General features: G+C 46.2%; 1 protein-coding gene across 2 annotated transcripts in view; it reads right to left on the bottom strand.

Moving 5' to 3' along the window:
• LOC109883904 (guanine nucleotide exchange factor VAV3) overlaps positions 1-27,705 on the bottom strand; it is a 113,046-nt gene that overhangs the window by 6,963 nt on the left and 78,378 nt on the right. For both annotated transcript variants that reach the window (XM_031810412.1, XM_031810413.1), the window contains exons 24-25: positions 25,834-25,921; positions 22,812-22,944 (exon numbers count right to left, since the gene is read on the bottom strand). In XM_031810412.1, coding sequence (XP_031666272.1) covers positions 22,812-22,944; positions 25,834-25,921 — 221 coding nt within the window. The remainder of the gene's footprint in view (positions 1-22,811; positions 22,945-25,833; positions 25,922-27,705) is intronic.

Below are 27,705 nucleotides of genomic sequence, written 5' to 3'. Positions count from 1 at the left end.
ACAGTTGCAGGATAATTTTACTGCAATACAGAAATTTAAAACTTCTTGTGTATTTTACATTTAAAATGGTCTCCTGTGGCTCAGCCAGGGTGGTTAGATTCCCACGGGAATTAAATGCATGCACTCACTACTGTTAGTCGCTAAATGACTTACTACTGTCATGGCTCTGGATAAGAGAGTCAGTTAAATGAATCACTACTGTAAGTGGCTCTGGATAAGAGAGTCTGCTAAATGACTCACTACTGTAAGTGGATCTGGATGAGAGTCTGCTAAATGACTCACTACTGTCATGGCTCTGGATAAGAGAGTCAGTTAAATGAATCACTACTGTAAGTGGCTCTGGATAAGAGAGTCTGCTAAATGACTCACTACTGTAAGTGGTTCTGGATAAGAGAGTCTGCTAAATGACTCACTACTGTAGTCACTCTGGATAAGAGAGTCTGCTAAATGACTCACTACTGTAAGTGGTTCTGGATAAGAGAGTCTGCTAAATGACTCACTACTGTAGTCACTCTGGATAAGAGAGTCTACTAAATGACTCACTACTTACTGTAAGTAGATATGGATAAGAGAGTCTGCTAAATGACTCACTACTGTAGTGGCTCTGGATAAGAGAGTCTACTAAATGACTCACTACTGTAGTGGCTCTGGATAAGAGAGTCTGTTAAATGACTCACTACTTACTGTAAGTGGATCTGGATAAGAGAGTCTACTAAATGACTCACTACTGTAGTGGCTCTGGATAAGAGAGTCTGCTAAATGACTCACTACTGTAAGTGGATCTGGATAAGAGGGTCTACTAAATGACTCACTACTGTAGTGGCTCTGGATAAGAGAGTCTACTAAATGACTCACTACAGTAGCGGATCTGGATAAGAGAGTCTGCTAAATGACTCACTACTGTAAGTGGATCTGGATAAGAGAGTCTGCTAAATGACTCTCTACTGTAAGTGGATCTGGATAAGAGAGTCTGCTAAATGACTCACTACTGTAAGTGGATCTGGATAAGAGAGTCTGCTAAATGAATCACTACTGTAGTGGCTCTGGATAAGAGAGTCTGTTAAATGACTCACTACTTACTGTAAGTGGATCTGGATAAGAGAGTCTACTAAATGACTCACTACTGTAGCGGATCTGGATAAGAGAGTCTGCTAAATGACTCACTACTGTAAGTGGATATGGATAAGAGAGTCTGCTAAATGACTCACTACTGTAAGTGGATCTGGATAAGAGAGTCTGCTAAATGACTCTCTACTGTAAGTGGATCTGGATAAGAGAGTCTGCTAAATGACTCACTACTGTAAGTGGATCTGGATAAGAGAGTCTGCTAAATGACTCACTACTGTAAGTGGATCTGGATAAGAGAGTCAGTTAAATGAATCACTACTGTAAGTGGCTCTGGATAAGAGAGTCTGCTAAATGACTCACTACTGTAAGTGGATCTGGATGAGAGTCTGCTAAATGACTCACTACTGTAAGTGGTTCTGGATAAGAGAGTCTGCTAAATGACTCACTACTGTAGTCACTCTGGATAAGAGAGTCTGCTAAATGACTCACTACTGTAAGTGGTTCTGGATAAGAGAGTCTGCTAAATGACTCACTACTGTAGTCACTCTGGATAAGAGAGTCTACTAAATGACTCACTACTTACTGTAAGTAGATCTGGATAAGAGAGTCTGCTAAATGACTCACTACTGTAGTGGCTCTGGATAAGAGAGTCTACTAAATGACTCACTACTGTAGTGGCTCTGGATAAGAGAGTCTGTTAAATGACTCACTACTTACTGTAAGTGGATCTGGATAAGAGAGTCTACTAAATGACTCACTACTGTAGTGGCTCTGGATAAGAGAGTCTGCTAAATGACTCACTACTGTAAGTGGATCTGGATAAGAGAGTCTACTAAATGACTCACTACTGTAGTGGCTCTGGATAAGAGAGTCTACTAAATGACTCACTACTGTAGCGGATCTGGATAAGAGAGTCTGCTAAATGACTCACTACTGTAAGTGGATCTGGATAAGAGAGTCTGCTAAATGACTCTCTACTGTAAGTGGATCTGGATAAGAGAGTCTGCTAAGTGACTCACTACTGTAAGTGGATCTGGATAAGAGAGTCTGCTAAATGAATCACTACTGTAGTGGATCTAGGTAAGAGAGTCTGCTAAATGACTCACTACTGTAAGTGGATCTGGATAAGAGAGTCTACTAAATGACTCACTACTGTAGTGGCTCTGGATAAGAGAGTCTACTAAATGACTCACTACTGTAGTGGCTCTGGATAAGAGAGTCTGCTAAATGACTCACTACTGTAAGTGGATCTGGATAAGAGAGTCTACTAAATTACTCACTACTGTAGTGGCTCTGGATAAGAGAGTCTACTAAATGACTCACTACTGTAGCGGATCTGGATAAGAGAGTCTGCTAAATGACTCACTACTGTAAGTGGATCTGGATAAGAGAGTCTGCTAAATGACTCACTACTGTAGTCACTCTGGATAAGAGAGTCTACTAAATGACTCACTACTTACTGTAAGTAGATCTGGATAAGAGAGTCTGCTAAATGAATCACTACTGTAAGTGGCTCTGGATAAGAGAGTCTGCTAAATGACTCACTACTGTAGTCGCTCTGGATAAGAGAGTCTGCTAAATGACTCACTACTGTAAGTGGTTCTGGATAAGAGAGTCTGCTAAATGACTCACTACTGTAGTCACTCTGGATAAGAGAGTCTACTAAATGACTCACTACTTACTGTAAGTAGATCTGGATAAGAGAGTCTGCTAAATGACTCACTACTGTAGTGGCTCTGGATAAGAGAGTCTACTAAATGACTCACTACTGTAGTGGCTCTGGATAAGAGAGTCTGTTAAATGACTCACTACTTACTGTAAGTGGATCTGGATAAGAGAGTCTACTAAATGACTCACTACTGTAGTGGCTCTGGATAAGAGAGTCTGCTAAATGACTCACTACTGTAAGTGGATCTGGATAAGAGAGTCTACTAAATGACTCACTACTGTAGTGGCTCTGGATAAGAGAGTCTACTAAATGACTCACTACTGTAGCGGATCTGGATAAGAGAGTCTGCTAAATGACTCACTACTGTAAGTGGATCTGGATAAGAGAGTCTGCTAAATGACTCTCTACTGTAAGTGGATCTGGATAAGAGAGTCTGCTAAATGACTCACTACTGTAAGTGGATCTGGATAAGAGAGTCTGCTAAATGAATCACTACTGTAGTGGATCTAGGTAAGTTAGTCTGCTAAATGACTCACTACTGTAAGTGGATCTGGATAAGAGAGTCTACTAAATGACTCACTACTGTAGTGGCTCTGGATAAGAGAGTCTGTTAAATGACTCACTACTTACTGTAAGTGGATCTGGATAAGAGAGTCTACTAAATGACTCACTACTGTAGTGGCTCTGGATAAGAGAGTCTGCTAAATGACTCACTACTGTAAGTGGATCTGGATAAGAGAGTCTACTAAATTACTCACTACTGTAGTGGCTCTGGATAAGAGAGTCTACTAAATGACTCACTACTGTAGCGGATCTGGATAAGAGAGTCTGCTAAATGACTCACTACTGTAAGTGGATCTGGATAAGAGAGTCTGCTAAATGACTCTCTACTGTAAGTGGATCTGGATAAGAGAGTCTGCTAAATGACTCACTACTGTAAGTGGATCTGGATAAGAGAGTCTGCTAAATGACTCACTACTGTAAGTGGATCTGGATAAGAGAGTCTACTAAATTACTCACTAATGTAGTGGCTCTGGATAAGAGAGTCTACTAAATGACTCACTACTGTAGCGGATCTGGATAAGAGAGTCTGCTAAATGACTCTCTACTGTAAGTGGATCTGGATAAGAGAGTCAGTTAAATGAATCACTACTGTAAGTGGCTCTGGATAAGAGAGTCTGCTAAATGACTCACTACTGTAAGTGGATCTGGATGAGAGTCTGCTAAATGACTCACTACTGTAGTGGCTCTGGATAAGAGAGTCTGTTAAATGACTCACTACTTACTGTAAGTGGATCTGGATAAGAGAGTCTACTAAATGACTCACTACTGTAGTGGCTCTGGATAAGAGAGTCTACTAAATGACTCACTACTGTAGCGGATCTGGATAAGAGAGTCTGCTAAATGACTCACTACTGTAGCGGATCTGGATAAGAGAGTCTGCTAAATGACTCTCTACTGTAAGTGGATCTGGATAAGAGAGTCTGCTAAATGACTCACTACTGTAAGTGGATCTGGATAAGAGAGTCTGCTAAATGACTCACTACTGTAAGTGGATCTGGATAAGAGAGTCTACTAAATTACTCACTAATGTAGTGGCTCTGGATAAGAGAGTCTACTAAATGACTCACTACTGTAGCGGATCTGGATAAGAGAGTCTGCTAAATTACTCACTACTGTAAGTGGATCTGGATAAGAGAGTCTGCTAAATGACTCTCTACTGTAAGTGGATCTGGATAAGAGAGTCTGCTAAATGACTCACTACTGTAAGTGGATCTGGATAAGAGAGTCAGTTAAATGAATCACTACTGTAAGTGGCTCTGGATAAGAGAGTCTGCTAAATGACTCACTACTGTAGTCGCTCTGGATAAGAGAGTCTGCTAAATGACTCACTACTGTAAGTGGTTCTGGATAAGAGAGTCTGCTAAATGACTCACTACTGTAGTCGCTCTGGATAAGAGAGTCTGCTAAATGACTCACTACTGTAAGTGGTTCTGGATAAGAGAGTCTGCTAAATGACTCACTACTGTAGTCACTCTGGATAAGAGAGTCTACTAAATGACTCACTACTTACTGTAAGTAGATCTGGATAAGAGAGTCTGCTAAATGAATCACTACTGTAAGTGGCTCTGGATAAGAGAGTCTGCTAAATGACTCACTACTGTAGTCGCTCTGGATAAGAGAGTCTGCTAAATGACTCACTACTTACTGTAAGTGGATCTGGATAAGAGAGTCTACTAAATGACTCACTACTGTAGTGGCTCTGGATAAGAGAGTCTACTAAATGACTCACTACTGTAGTGGCTCTGGATAAGAGAGTCTACTAAATGACTCACTACTGTAGCGGATCTGGATAAGAGAGTCTGCTAAATGACTCACTACTGTAAGTGGATCTGGATAAGAGAGTCTGCTAAATGACTCTCTACTGTAAGTGGATCTGGATAAGAGAGTCTGCTAAATGACTCACTACTGTAAGTGGATCTGGATAAGAGAGTCTGCTAAATGAATCACTACTGTAAGTGGATCTGGATAAGAGAGTCTGCTAAATGACTCTCTACTGTAAGTGGATCTGGATAAGAGAGTCTGCTAAATGACTCACTACTGTAAGTGGATCTGGATAAGAGAGTCAGTTAAATGAATCACTACTGTAAGTGGCTCTGGATAAGAGAGTCTGCTAAATGACTCACTACTGTAAGTGGATCTGGATGAGAGTCTGCTAAATGACTCACTACTGTAGTCGCTCTGGATAAGAGAGTCTGTTAAATGACTCACTACTTACTGTAAGTGGATCTGGATAAGAGAGTCTACTAAATGACTCACTACTGTAGTGGCTCTGGATAAGAGAGTCTGCTAAATGACTCACTACTGTAGTGGCTCTGGATAAGAGAGTCTGTTAAATGACTCACTACTTACTGTAAGTGGATCTGGATAAGAGAGTCTACTAAATGACTCACTACTGTAGTGGCTCTGGATAAGAGAGTCTGCTAAATGACTCACTACTGTAAGTGGATCTGGATAAGAGAGTCTACTAAATGACTCACTAATGTAAAAAGGCTTCCAAAGTTTTTAATTTCCAGTTGGAAACATTTCTGAGTTTATTTTCCTTTATGAAAAATGTATCAACCCTTAGAAAAATGTCCATTCATTAAAATAATAATGAATTAAATTTTCCTGTTGCTGCAGGATTATTTTCCTGCTTTAGCAGACTGTCTCAAATTAAGATCCTACACGTGTAGAACCATCTCCATTGTTCTAAGCCTTGACATCCTATACTGTCCAAGAAAAAGGGGTTTGGATCCGCTTTTATTTTGTGTGTGTGTGTGTGTGATGTTTATGCAAGTCAAATCTTTCTCCATGCCAACCCACCAGTCATACACACACACACACACACACACACACACACACACACACACACTCCAGCATGAGGTAACAGCCTTAGTCCAGCATGGGGTCTGTCAAATACAGATGGCTGTAATTCCCACCACACAAACAGTGACTTCTGTTCACACACACACACACACACACACACACACACACACACACACACACACACACACACACACACACACACACACACACACACACACACACACACACACACACACACACACACACACACACACACACACACGTCTGTTCCCATCAGAGAGGCTGAATAGCCAGACTGGTCGTACTGTGCACCCTAGCTCAAGTCAACTCCGCAATATGGTTCCCTGGCTTACACCCACTCCTTCAGGAATAAACAAACACAGGTCAATGTGGTTCCCTGGCTTACACCCACTCCCACAGGAATAAATAAACACAGGTCAGTACGGGTTTCTTGGCTTACACCCACTCCCTCAGGGATAAATAAACACAGGTCAATGTGTTTCTACCGCTGCCTAACCAACTGCCTAACCTAACCTGCTGAGGGGAATAAGGGCCATAATAAACCCCAGGAAGAGTAGCTCCTGCCTTGGCAGGAACTAATGGGGATCCATAATAAACCCCGGGAAGAGTAGCTGCTGCCTTGGCAGGAACTAATGGGGATCCATAATAAACCCCAGTAAGAGTACCTGCTGCCTTGACAGGAACTAATGGGGATCCATAATAAACCCCAGGAAGAGTAGCTGCTGCCTTGACAGGAACTAATGGGGATCCATAATAAAACACCAGGAAGAGTAGCTGCTGCCTTGGCAGGTACTAATGGGGATCCATGATAAACTCTAGGAAGAGTACCTGCTGCCTTGGCAGGAACTAATGGGGATCCATAATAAACCCCAGCAAGAGTAGCTGCTGCCTTGGCAGGAACTAATGGGGATCCATAATAAACCCCAGGAAGAGTAGCTGCTGCCTTGGCAGGAACTAATGGGGATCCATAATAAACCCCAGGAAGAAAAGCTGCTGCCTGGACAGCAACTAATGGGGATCCAAAATAAACCCCAGGAAGAGTAGCTGCTTTACAATTGGCTCATTCATCCCCCTCCTCTCCCCTGTGACTATTCCTCAGGTCGTTGCTGCAAATGAGAGCGTGTGCTCAGTCAACTTCCCAGGTAAAATAATGGATAAATAAATAAATAAAGATTGGCAGGTACTAATGGGGATCCATAATAAACCCCAGGAAGAGTAGCTGCTGCCTTTGCAGGAACTAATGGGGATCCATAATAAACCCCAGGAAGAAAAGCTGCTGCCTTGGCAGGAACTCATGGGGATCCATAATAAACCCCGGGAAGAGTAGCTGCTGCCTTGGCAGGAACTAATGGGGATCCATAATAAACCCCAGTAAGAGTACCTGCTGCCTTGACAGGAACTAATGGGGATCCATAATAAACCCCGGGAAGAGTACCTGCTGCCTTGACAGGAACTAATGGGGATCCATAATAAACCCCAGGAAGAGTAGCTGCTGCCTTGACAGGAACTAATGGGGATCCATAATAAACACCAGGAAGAGTATCTGCTGCCTTGAAAGGAACTAATGGGGATCCATAATAACCACCAGGAAGAGTAGCTGCTGCCTTGGCAGGAACTAATGGGGATCCATAATAAACTCTAGGAAGAGTACCTGCTGCATTGGCAGGAACTAATGGGGATCCATAATAAACCCCAGCAAGAGTAGCTGCTGCCTTGGCAGGAACTAATGGGGATCCATAATAAACCCCAGGAAGAGTAGCTGCTGCCTTGACAGGAACTAATGGGGATCCATAATAAACACCAGGAAGAGTAGCTGCTGCCTTGGCAGGAACTAATGGGGAGCCATAATAAACCACAGGAAGAGTAGCTGCTGCCTTGGCAGGAACTAATGGGGATCCATAATAAACCCCAGGAAGAGTAGCTCCTGCCTTTGCAGGAACTAATGGGGATCCATAATAAACCCCAGGAAGAAAAGCTGCTGCCTTGGCAGGAACTCATGGGGATCCATAATAAACCCCGGGAAGAGTAGCTGCTGCCTTGGCAGGAACTAATGGGGATCCATAATAAACCCCAGGAAGAGTAGCTGCTGCCTTGGCAGGAACTAATGGGGATCCATAATAAACCCCAGGAAGAGTAGCTCCTGCCTTGGCAGGAAGTAATGGGGATCCATAATAAACCCCAGGAAGAGTAGCTGCTGCCTTTGCAGGAACTCATGGGGATCCATAATAAACCCCGGGAAGAGTAGCTGCTGCCTTGGCAGGAACTAATGGGGATCCATAATAAACCCCAGGAAGAGTAGCTGCTGCCTTGGCAGGAACTAATGGGGATCCATAATAAACCCCAGGAAGAAAAGCTGCTGCCTTGGCAGGAACTAACGGGAATCCATAATAAACCCCGGGAAGAGTAGCTGCTGCCTTGGCAGGAACTAATGGGGATCCATAATAAACCCCAGTAAGAGTACCTGCTGCCTTGACAGGAACTAATGGGGATCCATAATAAACCCCGGGAAGAGTACCTGCTGCCTTGACAGGAACTAATGGGGATCCATAATAAACCCCAGGAAGAGTAGCTGCTGCCTTGACAGGAACTAATGGGGATCCATAATAAACACCAGGAAGAGTAGCTGCTGCCTTGACAGGAACTAATGGGGATCCATAATAAACCCCAGGAAGAGTAGCTGTTGCCTTGGCAGGAACTAATGGGGATCCATAATAAACCCCAGGAAGAGTAGCTGCTGCCTTGGCAGGAACTAACGGAGAGTCATAAGAAACCCCAGGAAACGTAGCTGCTGGCTTGGAAGGAACTAATGGGGATGCATAATAAATCCCAGGAAGAGTAGCTACTGCCTTGGCAGGAACTAATGGGGATCCATTAAAAACCCCAGGAAGAGTAGCTGCTGCCTTGGCAGGTACTAATGGGGATCCATGATAAACTCTAGGAACAGTACCTGCTGCCTTGGCAGGAACTAATGGGGATCCATAATTAACCCCAGGAAGAGTAGCTGCTGCCTTGGCAGGAACTAATGGGGAGCCATAATAAACCCCAGGAAGAGTAGCTGCTGCCTTGGCAGGAACTAATGGGAATCCATAATAAACCCCAGGAAGAGTAGCTCCTGCCTTGGCAGAAACTAATGGGGATCCATAATAAACCCCGGGAAGAGTAGCTGCTGCCTTGGCAGGAACTAATGGGGATCCATAATAAACCCCAGGAAGAAAAGCTGCTGCCTTGGCAGGAACTAACAGGGATCCATAATAAAGCCCAGGAAGAGTACCTGCTGCCTTGACAGGAACTAATGGGGATCCATAATAAACCCCAGGAAGAGTAGCTGGCGCCTTGGCAGGAACTAATGGAGATCCATAATAAACCCCAGTAAGAGTACCTGCTGCCTTGACAGGAACTAATGGGGATCAATAATAAACCCCAGGAAGAGTAGCTGCTGCCTTGACAGGAACTAATGGGTATCCATAATAAACACCAGGAAGAGTAGCTGCTGCCTTGGCAGGTACTAACGGGGATCCATGATAAACTCTAGGAAGAGTACCTGCTGCATTGGCAGGAACTAATGGGGATCCATAATAAACCCCAGCAAGAGTAGCTGCTGCCTTGGCAGGAACTAATGGGGATCCATAATAAACCGCAGGAAGAGTAGCTGCTTCCTTGGCAGGAACTAATGGGGATCCATAATAAACCCCAGGAAGAAAAGCTGCCGCCTTGGCAGGAACTAACGGGGATCCATAATAAACCCCAGGAAGAGTAGCTGCCGCCTTGGCAGGAACTAATGGGGATCCATAATAAACCCCAGTAAGAGTACCTGCTGCCTTGACAGGAACTAATGGGGATCCATAATAAACCCCAGAAAGAGTAGCTGCTGCCTTGACAGGAACTAATGGGGATCCATGATAAACTCTAGGAAGAGTACCTGCTGCCTTGGCAGGAACTAATGGGGATCCATAATAAACCCCAGCAAGAGTAGCTGCTGCCTTGGCAGGAACTAATGGGGAGCCATAATAAACCACAGGAAGAGTAGCTGCTGCCTTGGCAGGAACTAATGGGGATCCATAATAAACCCCAGGAAGAGTAGCTCCTGCCTTGGCAGGAACAAATGGGGATCCATAATAAACCCCAGGAAGAGTAGCTGCTGCCTTGGCAGGAACTAATGGGGATCCATAATAAATCCCAGGAAGAAAAGCTGCTGCCTTGGCAGGAACTAATGGGGATCCATAATAAACCCCAGTAAGAGTACCTGCTGCCTTGTCAGGAACTAATGGGGATCCATAATAAACCCCAGGAAGAGTAGTTGCTGCCTTGACAGGAACTAATGGGGATCCATAATAAACCCCAGGAAGAGTAGCTGTTGCCTTGGCAGGAACTAACGGGGATCCATAATAAACCCCAGGAAGAAAAGCTGCTGCCTTGGCAGGAACTAACGGGGATCCATAATAAACACCAGGAAGAGTAGCTGCTGCCTTGACAGGAACTAATGGGATCCATAATAAACCCCAGGAAGAGTAGCTGCTGCCCTGGCAGGAACTAATGGGGATCCATAATAAACCCCAGGAAGAAAAGCTGCTGCCTTGGCAGGAACTAACGGGGATCCATAATAAACCCCGGGAAGTGTAGCTGCTGCCTTGGCAGGAACTAATGGGGATCCATAATAAACCCCAGTAAGAGTACCTGCTGCCTTGTCAGGAACTAATGGGGATCCATAATAAACCCCAGGAAGAGTAGTTGCTGCCTTGACAGGAACTAATGAGGATCCATAATAAACCCCAGGAAGAGTAGCTGTTGCCTTGGCAGGAACTAACGGGGATCCATAATAAACCCCAGGAAGAAAAGCTGCTGCCTTGGCAGGAACTAACGGGGATCCATAATAAACCCCAGTAAGAGTACCTGCTGCCTTGACAGGAACTAATGGGGATCCATAATAAACCCCGGGAAGAGTACCTGCTGCCTTGACAGGAACTAATGGGGATCCATAATAAACCCCAGGAAGAGTAGCTGCTGCCTTGACAGGAACTAATGGGGATCCATAATAAACACCAGGAAGAGTAGCTGCTGCCTTGACAGGAACTAATGGGGATCCATAATAAACCCCAGGAAGAGTAGCTGTTGCCTTGGCAGGAACTAACGGGGATCCATAATAAACCCCAGGAAGAGTAGCTGTTGCCTTGGCAGGAACTAATGGGGATCCATAATAAACCCCAGGAAGAGTAGCTGCTGCCTTGACAGGAACTAATGGGGATCCATAATAAACACCAGGAAGAGTAGCTGCTGCCTTGACAGGAACTAATGGGGATCCATAATAAACCCCAGGAAGAGTAGCTGTTGCCTTGGCAGGAACTAATGGGGATCCATAATAAACCCCAGGAAGAGTAGCTGTTGCCTTGGCAGGAACTAACGGGGATCCATAATAAACTCCAGGAAGAGTAGCTGTTGCCTTGGCAGGAACTAATAGGGATCCATAATAAACCCCAGGAAGAGTAGCTGCTGCCTTGACAGGAACTAATGGGGATCCATAATAAACACCAGGAAGAGTAGCTGCTGCCTTGACAGGAACTAATGGGGATCCATAATAAACCCCAGGAAGAGTAGCTGTTGCCTTGGCAGGAACTAATGGGGATCCATAATAAATACAAAAATACAAATAGGAACGTTATTAATGACTTTGTCCTTTCATATATACATTAATTGGGAGAGACGCACACGCACGCACGCACACACACACTCACGCACACACACTCACTCACGCACACACACACACACACACACACACACACACACACACACACACACACACACACACACACACACACACACACACACACACACACACACACACACACACACACACACACACACACACACACACACACACACACACTGTGTGTCCTCATTTTCACTGCATGTTACAGAGTGCTGCTGCTTCAGTCTGGAGCATCCGTTAGCTTAATGTGCATCCCAAATGTTACCCTATTCCCTATATAGTGCACTACCAGGTGTACATCACAAACATCACCCTATTCCCTATATAGTGCACTACCAGGGGTACATCACAAACATCACCCTATTCCTTTTACAGGTTTAGGATCTTAATTTGAGCCAGTTTGCTACAGTAGGAAAATAATCCTGCAGCAACAGGAAATGTGAAGAAATTATGTGGATTATAATTCATGGCCATTTTATGTAGGGGCTGGTCCATTTTTTCCTAATTGGAAAATCAACTTTGAAATTTGAAAGTGAAAATTACAAAACCCAGAAGCCTTTTAGGCAGGAAAGTTAGATAGGCAGGAAAGTTATCCTGCAACAGGGTGATCACATGACCCTTACGGACCCTGGTCAAAAGTAGTGCGCTGTAAACGGAATAAGGAACCATTTGGAACGTAACCCTTATGAGGTTTGGTTGTTGTTGTTGTTGTGCTGCTGGTTTGACCTGGAGCAAAACAATACATTGATTCATAATGCCTGGGTGCTGAGCGCTGCTCACACTGCTGCTCATACTGCTGCTGCTCATACTGCTGCTGCTCATACTGCTGCTGCTCACACTGCTGCTGCTCACACTGCTGCTCATACTGCTGCTGCTCACACTGCTGCTCATACTGCTGCTGCTCACACTGCTGCTCATACTGGTGCTGCTCACACTGCTGCTCATACTGCTTCTGCTCACACTGCTGCTGCTGCTGCTTCTGCTCACACTGCTGCTCATACTGCTGCTGCTCATACTGCTGCTGCTCATACTGCTGCTGCTCACACTGCTGCTGCTCATACTGCTGCTGCTCATACTGCTGCTCATACTGCTGCTGCTCACACTGCTGCTGCTCATACTGCTGCTGCTCATACTGCTGCTCATACTGCTGCTGCTCACACTGCTGCTCATACTGGTGCTCATACTGCTGCTGCTCACACTGCTGCTGATCACACTGCTGCTCATACTGCTGCTGCTCACACTGCTGCTGCTCACACTGCTGCTCATACTGGTGCTGCTCACACTGCTGCTCATACTGCTGCTGCTCACACTGCTGCTCATACTGGTGCTGCTCATACTGGTGCTGCTCACACTGCTGCTCATACTGCTTCTGCTCACACTGCTGCTGCTGCTGCTTCTGCTCACACTGCTGCTCATACTGCTGCTGCTCATACTACTGCTGCTCATACTGCTGCTCATACTGCTGCTGCTCACACTGCTGCTGCTCATACTGCTGCTGCTCATACTGCTGCTGCTCACACTGCTGCTCATACTGGTGCTCATACTGCTGCTGCTCATACTGCTGCTGCTCACACTGCTGCTCATAATGCTGCTGCTCACACTGCTGCTCATACTGCTGCTGCTCATACTGCTGCTGCTCATACTGCTGCTGCTCACACTGCTGCTCACACTGCTGCTGCTCATACAGCTGCTGCTCACACTGCTGCTCATACTGCTGCTGCTCACACTGCTGCTCATACTGCTGCTGATCATACTGCTGCTGATCACACTGCTGCTCATACTGCTGCTGCTCACACTGCTGCTGCTCACAATGCTGCTCATACTGGTGCTGCTCACACTGCTGCTCATACTGCTTCTGCTCACACTGCTGCTGCTGCTGCTTCTGCTCACACTGCTGCTCATACTGCTGCTGCTCATACTGCTGCTCATACTGCTGCTGCTCACACTGCTGCTCATACTGGTGCTCATACTGCTGCTGCTCACACTGCTGCTCATACTGCTGCTGCTCACACTGCTGCTCATACTGCTGCTGCTCATACTGCTGCTGCTCATACTGCTGCTGCTCACACTACTGCTGCTCATACAGCTGCTGCTCACACTGCTGCTCATACTGCTGCTGCTCACACTGCTGCTCATACTGCTGCTGCTCATACTGCTGCTGCTCACACTGATGCTGCTCACACTGCTGCTGCTCATACTGCTGATCCTCACACTGCTGCTGCTGCTCATACTGCTGCTGCTCATACTGCTGCTGCTCATACTGCTGCTGCTCATACTGCTGCTGCTCACACTGCTGCTGCTCATACTGCTGCTGCTCATACTGCTGCTCATACTGCTGCTGCTCACACTGCTGCTGCTGCTCATACTGCTGCTGCTCATACTGCTGCTGCTCATACTGCTGCTGCTCACACTGCTGCTGCTCATACTGCTGCTGCTCACTCTGCTGCTGCTCATACTGCTGCTGCTCATACTGCTGCTGCTCATACTGCTGCTGCTGCCACTGCTGATGCTCATACTGCTGCTGCTCATACTGCTGCTGCTCACACTGCTGCTGCTCATACTGCTGCTGCTCATACTGCTGCTGCACACACTGCTGCTCCTCACACTGCTGCTGCTGCTCATACTGCTGCTGCTCATACTGCTGCTGCTCATACTGCTGCTGCTCACCTGCTCAACTGCTGCCTGCTCATACTGCTGCTGCTCATACTGCTGCTCATACTGCTGCTGCTCACACTGCTGCTGCTGCTCATACTGCTGCTGCTCATACTGCTGCTGCTCATACTGCTGCTGCTCACACTGCTGCTGCTCATACTGCTGCTGCTCACACTGCTGCTGCTCATACTGCTGCTGCTCATACTGCTGCTCATACTGCTGCTGCACACACTGCTGCTCCTCACACTGCTGCTGCTGCTCATACTGCTGCTGCTCATACTGCTGCTGCTCATACTGCTGCTGCTCACACTGCTGCTGCTCATACTGCTGCTGCTCATACTGCTGCTCATACTGCTGCTGCTCACACTGCTGCTGCTGCTCATACTGCTGCTGCTCATACTGCTGCTGCTCATACTGCTGCTGCTCACACTGCTGCTGCTCATACTGCTGCTGCTCACACTGCTGCTGCTCATACTGCTGCTGCTCATACTGCTGCTGCTCATACTGCTGCTGCTGCCACTGCTGATGCTCATACTGCTGCTGCTCACACTGCTGCTGCTCATACTGCTGCTGCTCATACTGCTGCTCATACTGCTGCTGCACACACTGCTGCTGCTCATACTGCTGCTGCTCATACTGCTGCTGCTCACACTGCTGCTGCTCATACTGCTGCTGCTCACACTGATGCTGCTCATACTGCTGCTGCTCACACTGCTGCTGCTCACACTGCTGCTGCTCACACTGCTGCTGCTCATACTGCTGCTGCTCACTCTGCTGCTGCTCACACTGCTGCTGCTCATACTACTGCTGCTCAAACTGCTGCTGCTCACACTGCTGCTGCTCATACTACTGCTCATACTGCTGCTGCTCATACTGCTGCTGCTCACACTGCTGCTGCTCATACTGCTGCTGCCCATACTGCTGCTCCTCATACTGCTGCTGCTGCTCATACTGCTGCTGCTCATACTGCTGCTGCTCACACTGATGCTGCTCATACTGCTGCTGCTCACACTGCTGCTGCTCACACTGCTGCTGCTCATACTGCTGCTGCTCACACTGCTGCTGCTCACACTGCTGCTGCTCATACTACTGCTGCTCAAACTGCTGCTGCTCACACTGCTGCTGCTCATACTACTGCTCATACTGCTGCTGCTCATACTGCTGCTGCTCACACTGCTGCTGCTCATACTGCTGCTGCCCATACTGCTGCTCCTCATACTGCTGCTGCTGCTCATACTGCTGCTGCTCATACTGCTGCTGCTCATACTGCTGCTGCTCACACTGCTGCTGCTCATACTGCTGCTGCTCACACTGCTGCTGCTCATACTGCTGCTGCTCAGACTACTGCTGCTCACACTGCTGCTGCTCATACTACTGCTCATACTGCTGCTCATACTGCTGCTGCTCACACTGCTGCTGCTCACACTGCTGCTGCTCATACTGCTGCTGCTCATACTGCAGCTCATACTGCTGCTGCTCACACTGCTGCTGCTCATACTGCTGCTCCTCATACTGCTGCTGCTCATACTGCTGCTGCTCATACTGCTGCTGCTCACACTGCTGCTGCTCATACTGCTGCTGCTCATACTGCTGCTGCTCATACTGCTGCTGCTCATACTGCTGCTGCTCACACTGCTGCTGCTCACACTGCTGCTGCTCATACTACTGCTCATACTGCTGCTCATACTGCTGCTGCTTACACTGCTGCTGCTCATACTGCTGCTGCTCATACTGCTGCTGCTCATACTGCTGCTGCTCATACTGCTGCTGCTCATACTGCTGCTGCTCACACTGCTGCTGCTCATACTGCTGCTGCTCATACTGCTGCTGCTCATACTGCTACTGCTCATACTGCTGCTGCTCATACTGCTGCTGCTCACACTGCTGCTGCTCATACTGCTGCTGCTCATACTGCTGCTCATACTGCTGCTGCTCACACTGCTGCTGCTCATACTGCTGCTGCTCACACTGCTGCTGCTCATACTGCTGCTGCTCAGACTACTGCTGCTCATACTGCTGCTCATACTGTTGCTGCCACACTGCTGCTGCTCACACTGCTGCTGCTCACACTGCTGCTGCTCACACTGTTGCTGCTCACACTGCTGCTGCTCACACTGCTGCTGCTCATACTGCTGCTCATACTGGTGCTGCTCATTCTGTTGCTGCTCATACTGCTGCTGCTCACACTGCTGCTGCTCACACTGCTGCTGCTCACACTGCTGCTGCTCATACTGCTGCTGCTCACACTGTTGCTGCTCATACTGCTGCTGCTCACACTGCTGCTGCTCATACTGCTGCTGCTCACACTGCTGCTGCTCACACTGCTGCTGCTCACACTGCTGCTGCTCATACTGCTGCTGCTCACTCTGCTGCTGCTCACACTGCTGCTGCTCATACTACTGCTGCTCAAACTGCTGCTGCTCACACTGCTGCTGCTCATACTACTGCTCATACTGCTGCTGCTCATACTGCTGCTGCTCACACTGCTGCTGCTCATACTGCTGCTGCCCATACTGCTGCTCCTCATACTGCTGCTGCTGCTCATACTGCTGCTGCTCATACTGCTGCTGCTCACTCTGCTGCTGCTCACACTGCTGCTGCTCATACTACTGCTGCTCAAACTGCTGCTGCTCACACTGCTGCTGCTCATACTACTGCTCATACTGCTGCTGCTCATACTGCTGCTGCTCACACTGCTGCTGCTCATACTGCTGCTGCCCATACTGCTGCTCCTCATACTGCTGCTGCTGCTCATACTGCTGCTGCTCATACTGCTGCTGCTCACACTGATGCTGCTCATACTGCTGCTGCTCACACTGCTGCTGCTCACACTGCTGCTGCTCACACTGCTGCTGCTCATACTGCTGCTGCTCATACTGCTGCTGCTCACACTGCTGCTGCTCACACTGCTGCTGCTCATACTACTGCTCATACTGCTGCTCATACTGCTGCTGCTTACACTGCTGCTGCTCATACTGCTGCTGCTCATACTGCTGCTGCTCATACTGCTGCTGCTCATACTGCTGCTGCTCATACTGCTGCTGCTCACACTGCTGCTGCTCATACTGCTGCTGCTCATACTGCTGCTGCTCATACTGCTACTGCTCATACTGCTGCTGCTCATACTGCTGCTGCTCACACTGCTGCTGCTCATACTGCTGCTGCTCATACTGCTGCTCATACTGCTGCTGCTCACACTGCTGCTGCTCATACTGCTGCTGCTCACACTGCTGCTGCTCATACTGCTGCTGCTCAGACTACTGCTGCTCATACTGCTGCTCATACTGTTGCTGCCACACTGCTGCTGCTCACACTGCTGCTGCTCACACTGCTGCTGCTCACACTGTTGCTGCTCACACTGCTGCTGCTCACACTGCTGCTGCTCATACTGCTGCTCATACTGGTGCTGCTCATTCTGTTGCTGCTCATACTGCTGCTGCTCACACTGCTGCTGCTCACACTGCTGCTGCTCACACTGCTGCTGCTCATACTGCTGCTGCTCACACTGTTGCTGCTCATACTGCTGCTGCTCACACTGCTGCTGCTCATACTGCTGCTGCTCACACTGCTGCTGCTCACACTGCTGCTGCTCACACTGCTGCTGCTCATACTGCTGCTGCTCACTCTGCTGCTGCTCACACTGCTGCTGCTCATACTACTGCTGCTCAAACTGCTGCTGCTCACACTGCTGCTGCTCATACTACTGCTCATACTGCTGCTGCTCATACTGCTGCTGCTCACACTGCTGCTGCTCATACTGCTGCTGCCCATACTGCTGCTCCTCATACTGCTGCTGCTGCTCATACTGCTGCTGCTCATACTGCTGCTGCTCACACTGATGCTGCTCATACTGCTGCTGCTCACACTGCTGCTGCTCACACTGCTGCTGCTCACACTGCTGCTGCTCATACTGCTGCTGCTCACACTGCTGCTGCTCACACTGCTGCTGCTCATACTACTGCTGCTCAAACTGCTGCTGCTCACACTGCTGCTGCTCATACTACTGCTCATACTGCTGCTGCTCATACTGCTGCTGCTCACACTGCTGCTGCTCATACTGCTGCTGCCCATACTGCTGCTCCTCATACTGCTGCTGCTGCTCATACTGCTGCTGCTCATACTGCTGCTGCTCATACTGCTGCTGCTCACACTGCTGCTGCTCATACTGCTGCTGCTCACACTGCTGCTGCTCATACTGCTGCTGCTCAGACTACTGCTGCTCACACTGCTGCTGCTCATACTACTGCTCATACTGCTGCTCATACTGCTGCTGCTCACACTGCTGCTGCTCACACTGCTGCTGCTCATACTGCTGCTGCTCATACTGCAGCTCATACTGCTGCTGCTCACACTGCTGCTGCTCATACTGCTGCTCCTCATACTGCTGCTGCTCATACTGCTGCTGCTCATACTGCTGCTGCTCACACTGCTGCTGCTCATACTGCTGCTGCTCATACTGCTGCTGCTCATACTGCTGCTGCTCATACTGCTGCTGCTCACACTGCTGCTGCTCACACTGCTGCTGCTCATACTACTGCTCATACTGCTGCTCATACTGCTGCTGCTTACACTGCTGCTGCTCATACTGCTGCTGCTCATACTGCTGCTGCTCATACTGCTGCTGCTCATACTGCTGCTGCTCATACTGCTGCTGCTCACACTGCTGCTGCTCATACTGCTGCTGCTCATACTGCTGCTGCTCATACTGCTACTGCTCATACTGCTGCTGCTCATACTGCTGCTGCTCACACTGCTGCTGCTCATACTGCTGCTGCTCATACTGCTGCTCATACTGCTGCTGCTCACACTGCTGCTGCTCATACTGCTGCTGCTCACACTGCTGCTGCTCATACTGCTGCTGCTCAGACTACTGCTGCTCATACTGCTGCTCATACTGCTGCTGCCACACTGCTGCTGCTCACACTGCTGCTGCTCACACTGCTGCTGCTCACACTGTTGCTGCTCACACTGCTGCTGCTCACACTGCTGCTGCTCATACTGCTGCTCATACTGGTGCTGCTCATACTGTTGCTGCTCATACTGCTGCTGCTCACACTGCTGCTGCTGCTCATACTGCTGCTGCTCACACTGCTGCTGCTCATACTGCTGCTGCTCATACTGCTGCTGCTCACACTGCTGCTGCTCATACTGCTGCTGCTCACACTGCTGCTCATACTGCTGCTGCTCATACTGCTGCTGCTCACACTGCTGCTGCTCATACTGCTGCTGCTCACACTGCTGCTCATACTGCTGCTGCTCATACTGCTGCTGCTCACACTGCTGCTGCTCATACTGCTGCTGCTCATACTGCTGCTGCTCATACTGCTGCTGCTCATACTGCTACTGCTCATACTGCTGCTGCTCATACTGCTGCTGCTCACACTGCTGCTGCTCATACTGCTGCTGCTCATACTGCTGCTCATACTGCTGCTGCTGACACTGCTGCTGCTCATACTGCTGCTGCTCACACTGCTGCTGCTCATACTGCTGCTGCTCAGACTACTGCTGCTCATACTACTGCTCATACTGCTGCTCATACTGCTGCTGCCACACTGCTGCTGCTCACACTGCTGCTGCTCACACTGCTGCTGCTCACACTGCTGCTGCTCACACTGTTGCTGCTCATACTGCTGCTGCTCATACTGCTGCTGCTCACACTGCTGCTGCTGCTCATACTGCTGCTGCTCACACTGCTGCTGCTCATACTGCTGCTGCTCACACTGCTGCTGCTCACACTGCTGCTGCTCATACTGCTGCTGCTCATACTGCTGCTGCTCATACTGCTGCTGCTCATACTGCTACTGCTCATACTGCTGCTGCTCATACTGCTGCTGCTCACACTGCTGCTGCTCATACTGCTGCTGCTCATACTGCTGCTCATACTGCTGCTGCTGACACTGCTGCTGCTCATACTGCTGCTGCTCACACTGCTGCTGCTCATACTGCTGCTGCTCAGACTACTGCTGCTCATACTACTGCTCATACTGCTGCTCATACTGCTGCTGCCACACTGATGCTGCTCACACTGCTGCTGCTCACACTGCTGCTGCTCACACTGCTGCTGCTCACACTGCTGCTGCTCACACTGCTGCTGCTCATACTGCTGCTGCTCATACTGCTGCTGCTCACACTGCTGCTGCTCATAATGCTGCTGCTCATACTGCTGCTGCTCATACTGCTGCTGCTCATACTACTGCTCATACTGCTGCTGCTCATACTACTGCTCATACTGCTGCTGCTCATACTGCTGCTCATACTGCTGCTGCTCACACTGCTGCTGCTCATACTGCTGCTGCTCACACTGCTGCTGCTCATAATGCTGCTGCTCATACTGCTGCTGCTCATACTGCTGCTCATACTGCTGCTGCTCACACTGCTGCTGCTGCTTCTACTGACTAAGATCACTGGCATCTTGTAGAGCTCTCTGAGGCTGTGGAGAGTGGTATTGACTGTTGACTGGCTTAGATACATACATAGCTACATATTGACTAGGCCGACATATCACTGACTTCATCACAGCCTGTATATTTACAGTAATCAGAAAGTCAAATATTAAAATCTGGCCATATCAGGGCTAAGGGAAGGTCAAATATTCCAGTCTGGCCATATCAGGGCTGATGGAAGGTCAAATATTCCAGTCTGGCCATATCAGGGCTGATGGAAGGTCAAATATTCCAGTCTGGCCATATCAGGGCTGAGGGAAGGTCAAATATTCAAATCTGGCCATATCAGGGCTGATGGAAGGTCAAATATTCAAATCTGGCCATATCAGGGCTGATGGAAGGTCAAATATTCAAATCTGGCCATATCAGGGCTGATGGAAGGTCAAATATTCAAATCTGGCCATATCAGGGCTGATGGAAGGTCAAATATTCAAATCTGGCCATATCAGGGCTGATGGAAGGTCAAATATTCAAATCTGGCCATATCAGGGCTGATGGAAGGTCAAATATTCAAATCTGGCCATATCAGGGCTAAGGGAAAGTCAAATATTCCAGTCTGGCCATATCTACGGCCTTCATTTCCATGTGTTACAAGGTCTAGACACAAGTGTGTACCATTTCTAAATCTCCCAGAGCTAAAGGCAGGCTGTGGAGGAGGATGATTCGCGGAGGCCGAAACAAGCCTGCATATTTAAAGTCACTGTCTGGGCAAACGTGTGCTCGTTTCCTATTCTAACTAAACAAAAGGAAACATTTCAATAGACGACTATTAGGTGTGTCGTGGAATACTGATAGCACGATGTGTTACTCTTGAGAGTCAAAATTACCACTTATATACCGTATCTCTAACAGGTCAAAAACAAGGCTGTGATTTGGATATAACTGTCACGTTCTGACCTTTATTTCCTTTGTTTTGTATTTAGTTAGTATGGTCAGGGCGTGAGTTGGGTGGGCAGTCTATGTTTGTTTTTCTATGTTTTGGGGTATTTCTATGTTTCGGCCTAGAATGGTTCTCAATCAGAGGCAGGTGTCATTAGTTGTCTCTGATTGAGAATCATACTTAGGTAGCCTGGGTTGCACTGTTTGTTTGTGGGTGATTGTCTATGTTAGTGGCTTGTGTCAGCACAGGTGTCATTTGTAGCTTCACGGTCGTATTTGGTTTATTGTTTTTTGTTACTCTTTTGTATAGTGTTCAGTCTTCTCTTTATTAAAATTCACTATGAACACATACCACGCCGCATATTGGTCCTCTGATCCTTCTCGCCTCTCCTCTTCGGAAGAAGAGGAGGAAATCCCTGACAATAACACACATTTTTCACTTGAGTGTTAAATAAGCTAAAAGCAGGTTTTATTTAATTGAACAACAGTATTATTTTGTTTGAAAATTGGGAGTTGGTTGTGCGAGCAATGAGTAAGTAAGCATATATATTTCTGTACACATGTAGAATGTTCTCTGGCTGTGCTGTGATTAAAAACAGTGAGATCAATGACATGAGTCTGTTATATCTTGTTGGTTATAAAACCATGAGACTATTCAGACATCCTAATTGCAGGACTCACTCACTTCTTTGAACACATTCCAACGAGTGTTGGGGGGTCAATTCAGGAAGTGATATGAATTAAACATTTAAAAATGACAAAAACAAGTTATATGGTGGTGATGGGATTCAGTTGCCTCCTGTACTCACCAATTATTGTACTAGACCATTAAGCGACTACCGGTGGTGTTCACACTGTGTTCACCAGTGGCAGAGTATGCATTAAATCTAATTTATATAAAAATATATCTCAAAGTGCTGTACAGAAACCCAGCCTAAAACCCCAAACAGCAAGCGATGCAGGTGTAGAAGCATTAGTGGGGACAGGGATCTGTCCTTGTACTCACCAGTGCCAGTGAGCCGGATGCCTTGGGGCATGTTGTTCCCGTTGCTTGGCTCCCTGAATGGTACCTGCAGTGTTGTGTCCAGACTCTTGAAGCCCTCTCTCAGAGAATGCTGCTTGTAGTAGTCGACCAGGTCCTGGGTGTTTAAAAACACACAATAACTAGTGAAAACACACAGGAAATACATTTCAGACTCACCTATGGTGACTTAAAAGCTTAATCGAGGAGGAGCATGATGAATTGTAATTTATTTTTTTCAATGGGATGGCATTATTTTATTGGGATGGTATTATTTTATTGGGATGGCATTGTTTTATTGGGATGGCATTGTTTTATTAGGATGGCATTTCTTCATTGGGATGGTATTGTTTTATTGGGGTGGCATTTCTTCATTGGTATTGTATTGCTTTATTGGGATGGCATTGTTTAATTGGGATGGCATTGTTTAATTGGGATGGCATTGTTTAATTGGGATGGCATTATTTTATTGGGATGGTATTGTTTTATTGGGGTGGCATTTCTTCATTGGGATGGCATTGTTTTATTGGGATGGCATTGTTTTATTGGGATGGTATTGTTTTATTGGGATGGCATTGTTTTATTGGGATGGTATTGTTTTATTGGGGTGGCATCTCTTAATTGGGGTGGTATTGTTTTATTGGGGTGGCATTTCTTCATTGGGATGGTATTGTATTGGGATGGCATTATTTTATTGGTATTGTATTGCTTTATTGGGATGGCATTGTTTAATTGGGATGGTATTTTATTGGGATGGTATTGTTTTATTGGGATGGCATTATTTTATTGGGATGGTATTGTTTTATTGGGATGGTATTGTTTTATTGGGGTGGCATTTCTTCATTGGGATGGTATTGTATTGGGATGGCATTATTTTATTGGTATTGTATTGCTTTATTGGGATGGCATTGTTTAATTGGGATGGTATTTTATTGGGATGGTATTGTTTTATTGGGATGGCATTATTTTATTGGGATGGTATTGTTTTATTGGGATGGCATTGTTTAATTGGGATGGTATTTTATTGGGATGGTATTGTTTTATATTAGGATGGCATTATTTTATTGGGATGGTATTGTTTTATTGGGATGGCATTATTTTATTGGGATGGTATTGTTTTATTGGGATGGTATTGTTTTATTGGGATGGTATTGTTTTATTGGGATGGTATTGTTTTATTGGGATGGTATTGTTTTATTGGGGTGGTATTGGAATGGTAATTGTTTTATTGGGATGGTATTGTTTTATTGGGATGGTATTGTTTCGGGGGGATGGTATTGTTTTATTGGGAAGGTATTGTATTGTTTTATTGGGATGGTATTAGAATGGTAATTGTTTTATTGGGATGGTATTGTTTTGGGGGGATGGTATTGTTTTATTGGGAAGGTATTGTATTGTTTTATGGGGATGGTATTGTTTTATTGGGATGGTATTGGAATGGTAATTGTTTTATTGGGATGGTATTGTTTTATTGGGATGGTATTGTTTTGTTTTATGGGGATGGCAGAGTTTTGGGGGGGATGGTATTGTTTTGTTTTATGGGGATGGCAGAGTTTTGGGGGGGATGGTATTGTTTAATTGGGATGGTATTGTTTAATTGGGATGGTATTGTTCTATTGGGATGGTATTGTTTTTTGGGGATGATGACAGCATAGCGCTACTAAACTAGAAACATGTGGGAGGATTTGACAGCATAGTGTCACTAAACTAGAAACATGTGAGAGGATTTTACAGCATTACACCACTAAACTAGAAACGTGGGAGGATTTGACAGCATTGCACCACTAAACTGGAAACATGGGAGGATTTGACAACACAGCACCACTAAACTAGAAACATGGGAGGATTTGACAGCACAGCGCCACTAAACTAGAAACATGGAGGATTTGACAGCACTGCTCCACTAAACTAGAAACATGGAGGATTTGACAGCACTGCTCCACTAAACTAGAAACATGGGAGGATTTGACAGCACAGCACCACCAAACTAGAAACATGGGAGGATTTGACAGCACAGCGCCACTAAACTAGAAACATGTGGGAGGATTTGACAGCACAGCGCCACTAAACTAGAAACAAGGGAGGATTTGACAGCACAGCGCCACTAAACTAGAAACATGTGGGGGGATTTGACAGCACAGCGTCGCTAAACTAGAAACATGAGGGAGGATTTGACAGCACAGCGCCACTAAACTAGAAACATGAGGGAGGATTTGACAGCACAGCGCCACTAAACTAGAAACATGTGGGAGGATTTGACAGCACAGCGCCACTAAACTAGAAACATGTGGGAGGATTTGACAGCACAGCGCCACTAAACTAGAAACATGTGGGAGGATTTGACAGCACAGCGCCACTAAACTAGAAACGTGGGAGGATTTGACAGCACAGCGCCACTAAACTAGAAACATGTGGGAAGATTTGACAGCACAGCGCCACTAAACTAGAAACACGGGAGGATTTGACAGCACAGCGCCACCTGCGTCATGACTGCAACAGTAGAGACCAGAGAAATTCACGTTCATCTCTCACCACGTTAATGTCATCAGATACTCTAACAAAATATATTTCTGCAAAAACAAATCAATGCTAGCTAGCTAGCTACGTTTATTCAATGTGTGTTTCCAATGTTTCCAATTTCAGTTTGTGTGGTTGTTGGTTTAGCTTTCTGTAACTTTATAGCAAGTACAGTCTGCATGTGTAGGTGCTTATTGCATCATGATTGCAAGGTGTCCTGCTGTGTGTGTGTGTGTGTGTGTGTGTGTGTGTGTGTGTGTGTGTGTGTGTGTGTGTGTGTGTGTGTGTAGATCGGGGAGGTTGGATAAAAAGCAGAAGACACATTCCCATCCTGTATGGACTAATAAAGTATATCTTATATTTTCTAACTGTCCATTTCTGGTTTTAGCCCTTCTAGCCAAACAGAAAAGAGTATTCAACAACACTGTGGTATAATTCTGTATACTGTATCGTGTGCTAAATTGCAAAGTGGGACCAAAACACGACATACCAACACAGTCTTAAACAACCTGGTCTCTGCGATGTAAAAGCATTCATTCTTTGTCAGGATCTTGATGTGTTTGACTTCGTCGTTGAACCTGTGGGCAGAGAATGGATAGGCTTTGGCTAATCAAACCAAAATGTTATTTGTCACATTAGCAAAATACAATACTTACAATACAATACAATACTTACAATACAATACAATACTTACAATACAATACAATACTTACAATACAATACAATACTTACAATACAATACAATACTTACAATACAATACAATACTTACAATACAATACAATACTTACAATACAATACAATACTTACAATACAATACAATACTTACAATACAATACAATACTTACAATACAATACAATACTTACAATACAATACAATACTTACAATACAATACAATACTTACAATACAATACAATACTTACAATACAATACAATACTTACAATACAATACAATACTTACAATACAATACTTACTTACAAGCCAATAACCAACAACGCAGTTTTGGGAATTTTTTTTGTTTATTTTAAATACAGTTGAAGTCGGAAGTTTACATACACTTAGGTTGGAGTCATTAAAACTCATTTTTCAACCACTCCACAAATTTCTTGTTAACAAACTATAGTTTTGGCAAGTCGGTTAGGACATCTACTTTGTGCATGTAATTTTTCCAACAATTGTTTACAGACAGGTTATTTAACTTATAATTCACTGTATCACAATTCCAGTGGGTCAGAAGTTTACATACACTAAGTTGACTGTACCTTCAACCAGCTTGGAAAATTCCAGAAAATGATGTCATGGCTTTAGAAGCTTCTGATGGGCTAATTGACATAATTTGAGTCAATTGGAGGTGTACCTGTGGATGTATTTCAAGGCCTACCTTCAAACTCAGTGCCTCTTTGCTTGACATCATAGGAAAATCAAAAGAAATCAGCCATGACCTCAGAAAATAAATTGTAGACCTCCACAAGTCTGGTTCATCCTTGGGAGAAATGTCCAAATGCCTGAAGGTACCACATTCATCTGTACAAACAATAGTATGCAAGTATAAACACCATGGGACCACGCAGCCCTTATACCGCTCAGGAAGGAGACGCATTCTGTCTCAAAGAGATGAACGTACTTTTGTGCGAAAAGTGCAAATCAATCCCAGAATAACATCAAAGGACCTTGTGAAGATGCTGGAGGGTACAAAAGTATCTATATCCGCAGTAAAACAAGTCCTATATCGACATAACCTGAAAGGCTGCTCAGCAAGGAAGAACCACTGCTCCAAAACCGCCATAAAAAAGCCAGACTACGGTTTGCAACTGCACATGGGGACAAAGATCGTACTTTTTGGAGAAATGTCCTCTGGTCTGATGAAACAAAAATATAACTGTTTGGCCATAATGACCATCGTTATGTTTGGAGGAAAAAGGGGGAGGCTTGCAAGCCGAAGTGGCAGCATCATATTGTGGGGGTGATTTATTGCAGGAGGGACTGGTGCACTTCACAAAATAGATGGGGTCATGAGGATGGAAAATTATGTGGATATATTGAAGCAACATCTCAAAATATCAGTCAAGAAGTTAAAGCTTGGTCACAAATGAGTCTTCCAAATGGACAATGACCCCAATCATACTTCCAAAGTTGTGGCAAAATGGCTTAAGAACAACAAAGTCAAGGTATTGGAGTGGCCATCAGAACTGTGTTCTATAGAACTGAAAAAGCGTGTGCGAGCAAGGAGGCCTACAAACCTGACTCCATTACACCAGCTCTGTCAGGAGGAATGGGCCAAAATTCACCCAACTTATTGTGGGAAGCTTGTGGAAGGATAACCGAAACCTTTGACCCAAGTTTAACAATTATTATTATGTTT

This window comes from Oncorhynchus kisutch, linkage group LG30, assembly GCF_002021735.2.
Source record: "Oncorhynchus kisutch isolate 150728-3 linkage group LG30, Okis_V2, whole genome shotgun sequence".
NCBI lineage: Eukaryota > Metazoa > Chordata > Actinopteri > Salmoniformes > Salmonidae > Oncorhynchus > Oncorhynchus kisutch.
Note: the sequence above shows the minus strand (reverse complement) of the source record. Positions and strands in the feature narration are given on the sequence as shown.